At 42.1% G+C, this 7,435-nt stretch overlaps 1 protein-coding gene across 1 annotated transcript; it reads right to left on the bottom strand.

Annotated features, from left to right (window-relative positions):
- Nucleotides 1–1,511: 1,511 nt before the first annotated feature.
- LOC139371441 (glycerol-3-phosphate dehydrogenase [NAD(+)], cytoplasmic-like) lies at nucleotides 1,512–7,342 on the bottom strand. Its single transcript, XM_071111862.1, has 8 exons — nucleotides 7,022–7,342; nucleotides 5,454–5,631; nucleotides 5,027–5,167; nucleotides 4,654–4,792; nucleotides 4,152–4,264; nucleotides 3,251–3,487; nucleotides 2,963–3,069; nucleotides 1,512–2,154 (listed from the first exon to the last, which is right to left on the bottom strand). Exons 1-8 carry the CDS (start codon nucleotides 7,060–7,062, stop codon nucleotides 2,058–2,060), a joined length of 1,053 nt encoding a protein of 350 aa, XP_070967963.1. The 5' UTR covers nucleotides 7,063–7,342; the 3' UTR covers nucleotides 1,512–2,057.
- Between the last annotated feature and the right edge of the window lie 93 nt (nucleotides 7,343–7,435).

Genomic DNA, 7,435 nt, shown 5'->3' with positions numbered 1-7,435 from the left:
AGAGCACAGCATGCACTTGTGGAAAGGTCCTTTGCAATCTACTGACTGAAGGCCTAACACGGCCAAGTTATAACACTGATGTACTTTACTGTATATAAACTCAGCCCTTTTTCAGGACCCCGTCTTTCAAAGATCATTAGTTAAAAATCCAAATAACTTCACAGATCCTCATTGTAAAGGGTTTAAACACCGTTTCCCCTGCTTGTTCAATGAACCATAAACAATTAATGAACATGCATCTGTGGAACGGTCGTTAAGAAACTAACAGCTTACAGACGGTAGGCAATTAAGGTCACAGTTATGAAAACTTAGGACACTAAAGAGGCCTTTCCACCGACCCAGGGTCCCTGCTCATCTGTGTGAATGTGTCTTAGGCATGCTGCAAGGAGGCATGAGGACTGCAGATGTGGCTAGGGCAATAAATTGCAATGTCCATACTGTGAGGCGCCTAAGACAGCGCTACAGGGAGACAGGACGGACAGCTGATCGTCCTCACAGTGGCAGACCACGTGTAACAACACCTGCACAGGATCGGTACATCCGAACATCACACCTGCGGGACAGGTACAGGATGGAAACTGCCGCCCGACTTACACCAGGAATGCACAATCCCTCCATCAGTGCTCAGACTGTCCGCAATAGGCTGAGAGAGGCTGGACTGAGGGCTTGTAGGCCTGTTGTAAAGGCAGGTCCTCACCAGACATCACCGACAACAACGTCGCCTATGAGCACAAACCCACCGTTGCTGGATCAGACAGGACTGGCAAAAAGTGCTCTTCACTGACAAGTCTCAGGTTTGTCTCACCAGGGGTGACGGTCGGATTCGCGTTTATCGTCGAAGGAATGAGCGTTACACCGAGGCCTGTACTCTGGAGAGGGATCGATTTGGAGGTGGAGGGTCCGTCATGGTCTGGGGCGGTGTGTCACAGCATCATCGGACTGAGCTTGTTGTCATTGCAGGCCATTTCAACACTGTGCGTTACAGGGAAGACATCCTCCTCCCTCATGTGGTACCCTTCCTGCAGGCTCATCCTGACATGACCCTCCAGCAAGACAATGCCACCAGCCATACTGCTCGTTCTGTGCGTGATTTCCTGCAAGACAGGAATGTCAGTGTTCTGCCGTGGCCAACGAAGAGCCCAGATCTCAATCCCATTGAGCACGTCTGGGACCTGTTGGATAGGAGGGTGAGGGCTAGGGCCATTCCCTCCAGAAATGTCCGGGAACTTGCAGGTGCCTTGGTGGAAGAGTGGGGTAACATCTCACAGCAAGAACTGGCAAATCTGGTGCAGTCCAGGAGGAGATGCACTGCAGTACTTAATGCAGCTGGTGGCCAAACCAGGTACTGACTGTTACTTTTGATTTGACCCCCCCTTTGTTCAGGGACAGAAATTTGAGAGAGAGAGAGAGAGAGAGAAAGTTGAGAGAGAGAGAGACAGACAGACAGACAGACAGACAGACAGAGAGAGAGAGAGAGAGAGAGATAACATAATGAAGGCGATAACCAGGGATAAGCAGTGAATAACGGTTGTTTATTCAAGTCCTTTGTCAAACATAACAAGGTAATAAAATCTGTTTGCAAGACAAATATTTACCAGTGACTGGATCAAAAAGTAGATTAAGGCACTTCTTTCATGTGTTTTTATGTGGGATTTGCCAACTATGAAAAATGCAACTTACACAAAAATAGACATACCCTTCCCCTCCCAGAAGACAATTCACCTGTTTAAGGCCAAGGGACATTCTTCTAAACAAAATGTATTTTTTGGAAAATCTGACATATTACCTAGTGGCAACAAGACCAATAACAACTTAAGAATCAGTCGGAACAAGGGGTATTTTTTGATGCTGTTGTAGTGGCATATTACAGCAGCCCAGAACCAGAGGGAGGTTTGACTGAGAAGTTCTCTTTCTGGGGTGTTTTGTGGTCCTCTCCGTAGCATTTAGACATTTAGACATTTAGATAAGGTGGAATCATCGTCCAACCCGCTCCTCGTCAGCCTCGCCTCCTTCGAGCTGGTTCCAACATTTAAAGCGTCCCAGCATCCTTCAGTCAGTCACATGTGTTCAGGGTGGTTCTGCAAACAGGTGATGAACTCTTTGACGGGGTGTCCGTGGAAACAGATCTGGTTGACAGCATTGAACAAGGGGAACCTAGAAGGTGGAAAGCTGGGATATCAGTTTCAGTTTTAAAACAAAAATGCCTGATTCACACCAAAGTGCCAACCCAAACCGTACTGGCTTACAGTATATATATATATATATATATATATATATATATATATATATATATATATATATATATATATACATATACACAATGGAGTAAAGTACTTAAGTAAATATACTTTAAAGTAATAAAGTAGTTTTTTGGGGTATCTGTACTTTACTATATATATATTTTTGACAACTTTTACATTTACTTCACTACATTCCTAAAGAAAATCATGTACTTTTTACTCAATACATTTTCCCTGACACCTAGAAGTACTCGTTACATTTTGAATACTTAGCAGGACAGGACAATGGTCCAATTAACACGCGTTAAGAGAACATCCCTGGTCATCCTTACTGCGTCTGATCTGGCGGACTTACTGAACACACATGCTTCATTTACTTTCCGAAAATTAAAAAGAAAACGGTGCCATCTGGTTTTGAATTTGGATTTGAAATGATTTGTACTTTTACTTTTGATACTTAAGTATATTTTAGCAATTACTTTTACTACTGATAGTTAAGTATATTTAAAACCAAATACTTTTAGACTTATGCTCAAGTAGTATTTTACCGGGTGACTTTCACTTTTATTTTCTATTAATGTATCAATGTATCAGCTCAGTTTGGCTCAGTAGTGTGAAAAGGTTATAAGGGTGGTTTGTCATTACATGTCATTGGATGATCAATTAAGAACACAACTCACTCTCAGAAGATTCTGAAGACAAACTCATCAAATGTAACTCACTTGTCCACCAGGCCCTTCTTCTTCAGGATGTGGTTGACTTCAGCTGCAGTGGCCGGACCCTGGAGCTTCTGCCCATTCAACATCTCCTTCTCCAACTCCTCAATAGTCTACACAGGGAGACACAAATACAAAGACAGAGTGAGAGAGAGAGAGAGAGAGAGAGAGAGAGAGAGATAAAAAAAAGAAGATAGGTATATAGAGAGAGGGGGCTCACGAGAGAGAAATTTTAACATTTAGAATATCGACGACAACGGGTATGACAAATTCTTTCCACACTCCTCACAGCACCTTTCCGGTTTTGGCGAAGGCCTCTGCGATCTTACGGTTGCGTCCGCCGTAGCAAGTTGTGATGAGGTCAGCGACGCCGCAGCTCTCCAGGAAAGTGACGGGGGAGACGGGTCCAGCGGTGCAGAATATCCGGGCGAAGGCAATCATCTCCATCAGCCCCAGTCTGATTACCGCCGCCTTGGTGTTATCTCCGAAGCCCAGGCCGTCACAGAACCCTGCTCCTACCGCCACTATGTTCTGGGGTGGGAGAAGAAGAGATCGTTTTAAACCATTACGATCTCATCTGTAAATAGAAATCTAAAAAGCAATTTATCTTAAAAGATTCTCTGACGATGGTCAACATGACTGAAACACGTCTGGTACATTACACTCCTTTGTTTGAGCACATATTAATACACACTATAATACACACTATAATACACACTATAATACACACACGATCAACAGCATTTTTTTCCCCTTAAATCCTCAGTGTCTGTTTCCTCCTTCCACTTTTTTAAATATATATTTTTTAAAAACCTTTATTTAACTAGGCAATAGAACGCAGTATATCTCTGACCATTAAAATAGCATGTCAATGCTTTTGTGCTACATAAGTAAAGATCAATGTATTTCATGATTTGTTTTTTTTTAATAATTGTTTTAATTTAATATTTTATTTAACTAGGCAAGTCAGTTAAGAACAAATTCTTATTTTTCAATGACGGCCTAGGAACAGTGGGTTAACTGCCTTGTTCAGGGGCAGAACGACAGATTTTTTTTTACCTCGTCAGCTCTGGGATTCGATCCTGCAACCTTTCGGTTACTGGTCCAACGCTCTGACCACTGGACTTACCCTGCCTCCCCATTCCGGTTAGAACATTGTAACACTTTTCTCCTTCCTGCGTAACTAAAGGCCCACCTTGAGAGCGCCACAGATCTCTACCACATCAGCTTCCTCCACCACGGTAACTCTGAAGTTCGTGGTCTGCATCAGTTTCTTCAGGATGGGGCCCCACTCTTTGTTCTTGCACCCTGTGTGACGAATACAAAACATGGAGAATTATTACACGTGAAAAATATATTCAATACCATACCTGGGGTTGGCAGGTAGCCTTGTGGTTAGAGCGTTGGGCCAGGTTGCTAGATTGAAATGCTCAGCTGACAAGGTAAAAATCTGTCGTTCTGCCCCTGAACAGGCAGTTAACCCACTGTTCCTAGGCCGTCATTGAAAAATAAGAATTTGTTCTTAACTGACTTGCCTAGTTAAATAAAATATTAAATTAAAACAATTATTAAAAAAAAACAAATCATGAAATACATTGATCTTTACTTATGTAGCACAAAAGCATTGACATGCTATTTTAATGGTCAGAGATATACTGCGTTCTATTTTTCTAAACAACCAAACAAACACCCCTTACCGATTGTTGTTTCGCAGAACTTCTCCTCCGCGACTTCGTTGGCTATGTTAGCTCCCATCAGCACCGTCATGGTGACGCCCAGCTTCTCTCTGATGACATCAGAGATCAGCTTCAACCCCTCTGGCCCCTCATCCACACCCTGAAACATAGATCACCATGGATACGTCTTTTCATATCATCTCCCTCATCGACATCCTACAACAACCGATCACCAGGAATGTAGGCCTCATCGTCCTATTTACAGCAACAAACAACAATCAGAAGCAGCAGTATTAAATTCTGTAAATTCAATCAGAAGTTTGCCTTTCAAAAAGGTAATTGTTTGCTGCTGGCTTTTATTCAAAACAGGCCCTGAAAGCAAAAAAACACTCACTTTGATAAGAGACATGCCCACAGCATCCTTCTTGATGTGTTCTTTGATGGTGTCACAGATTCTGTTGATGAACTGGTGTGGAATAACGAAGATCAAGATGTCTGCTCCCTTCACAGCATCCGTCACCTCTGGAACAGCCACCTACACGGGGCGAAGACAGATTCATCGGGTGGATGTGTGGCAGATCTAACAGTTGGTAATAATAAATGATTAGGTAATGATTTGTTAATAATCAGGTAATAATCAAATTTGTTTTTTTATTGAACCGAAAAGGTGATACATGCATTGTTGTGTTTTCTATCGTGACAAACTGTATAAAATGTTATGTTAGCTGCACAAGAGATTTGGTTCTGGGTTACTTCTAAAATTATTAACACACCATTTTTTCCCCAGAGTATTTTGAATGTCTAAAATGAATGAGTCTTACGATGTTTGGGGGAAGCTTGTGTCCGGGCAGGTACTTGACGTTCTCATGGTCTGTGTTGATGATCTCTGTGAGTTTACGTCCGTTCACGGTCTCCTCAAATACCCACATGTTCACTGTCGTGTCGAACACGTCAAGCTTTCCTGCATTGACGCCTACAATCTTGGCAATGGCAGAGCCCCTGTGGATGTGAAACAAAAGGTGTCCATTTCAAACAATGATATTGTTTCAGTCATGTTCTCCACATTTTAGGATCTTAAGAAATGACTCAGGGTGCAAGACCCAGTGAGGTAATCCCACTTTGAGAGATAAACAGGCTAGCAAGTGAGATGGTAGGATGTCGAATGTCTTGCAATTGTATTTGGTTAGTGAAGCCTGTCTCTCACTGCTGCCAATCAGTTAAGCTTTCTAGCACCGCATATTATGTAACAGATGCTGGAGAGAGATCAGGGAAGAAAATGATGTCATAATTCATTCTTAAAAAGTGGACTCAAATTATTATTGAGTCAATAATTTAACATTCACTGTTTATAATGAATATAAACCACTCCTAATGAGTGTAATGGCAGAGTAGTATTTACTCAAACATTATTTTACGTCAATCAATGAGGCAAGAGTTATTTTAAAGATCAGACAACTCAATATTGATTCAGCTACTTTCCCCCCATTGTACTAGTAAGCCTACATAACACAATACAACACAACCTCAGAGAACATAAGAGCATTCCCGAGGAAGTCAATCCAAGGCCCTGCAGTGCAGCAGTTCAAAGCGTTTGTTGTTATAGGAGGCGCACAATTTGGCCTAGCGTCGTCCGGGTTAGGGGAGGGTTTGTTTGGCCGTCATTGTAAAATAAGAATTAGTTCTTAACTGACTTGCCTAGTTAAATAAATAAAAGGTTACATTAAAAAAAATAGAAATAGCAGCATGGCTACTGGACATACCACCACCACCCTTCAAGTTCATCACATAATATGATACGATCAGCCCTTTTGTGTGAGTGTGTGAGAGAGAAACTATAAGGAGTTGAACTGCATTCTGCATGAGCCAAACGTCCGATGCAGTCACTGTGGCTGAAAAGTCAATAATCCAGCAAGTCTACTAGATTAAATCAACTCTATTGAGATTATAAATTAAATTCTGATATTTGCCCCAGTTATGTTGCATTATCACCATTGGCCCAATTGAGACATTTACAAATCGTATTATTATTACTGGTCTAATAAAGCAACAAGGAAATCAGGGAAAATCTAACACGAACAGGGTAACAGCAGTTTACTGTAGGCCTATCTCTCAAACTGTCATCTTTTTTTCTGGTGAGATCACATCGAGCAAAAAAACAACACAAACTCGATACACTCACAGCTTCAATTCTACGAGCTAAAACGTGATACACAACCGATCCAAAGATTCACAGTGTAATCACCGCCTCAAATTACAGTCCCTTAAGTGAGGCATTTGAAAACCGCTGACATGCAAAAACTGCCCTCTCGTGTACATTAAGATCATTCTGCATCATCAACTCAGAAAGAGCTAAATATGTTTAGAATGAATTAATATAAAAAATGCTTACCAGTTGCCAGAGCCAATGATGCATACTTTCTTGAGTGCCATGGTGTACAGTGCGATAGTCCACGGTGTCTGTAGCTTCTCCTGAAGTGCTTGGTGCGAGACGCGTCTGAAGCCGAGACGAAATTTATTTATACCTGACACGTGGTCTAGCAGACCGTCTGGGTCACGCCCCCTCGTAGCTATTGGTCAGCGCGGTCAGGAAGAGGACCACTTCTAATCCCATTAGGAACAATGTGTTGCGTTAGGAAGGAGTCTCACATCGTGTCCTTTAGCACACCTCAATGTTCGGAGAGGTGAGTCTTTGACCAAGAATGATTAGGATAATGTCAAGAGCAAAAAAAGTTTGGTGAAGCAATATCTATGTCTAAACTCCTTATCCTATGAACCCGATATGCTGACCTGCAGGTCAATGACC

The sequence above is a fragment of the Oncorhynchus clarkii genome, chromosome 17 (assembly GCF_045791955.1).
Source record: "Oncorhynchus clarkii lewisi isolate Uvic-CL-2024 chromosome 17, UVic_Ocla_1.0, whole genome shotgun sequence".
Classification (NCBI taxonomy): Eukaryota; Metazoa; Chordata; class Actinopteri; order Salmoniformes; family Salmonidae; genus Oncorhynchus; species Oncorhynchus clarkii.
This window is presented reverse-complemented; position numbering and strand designations above follow the sequence as displayed.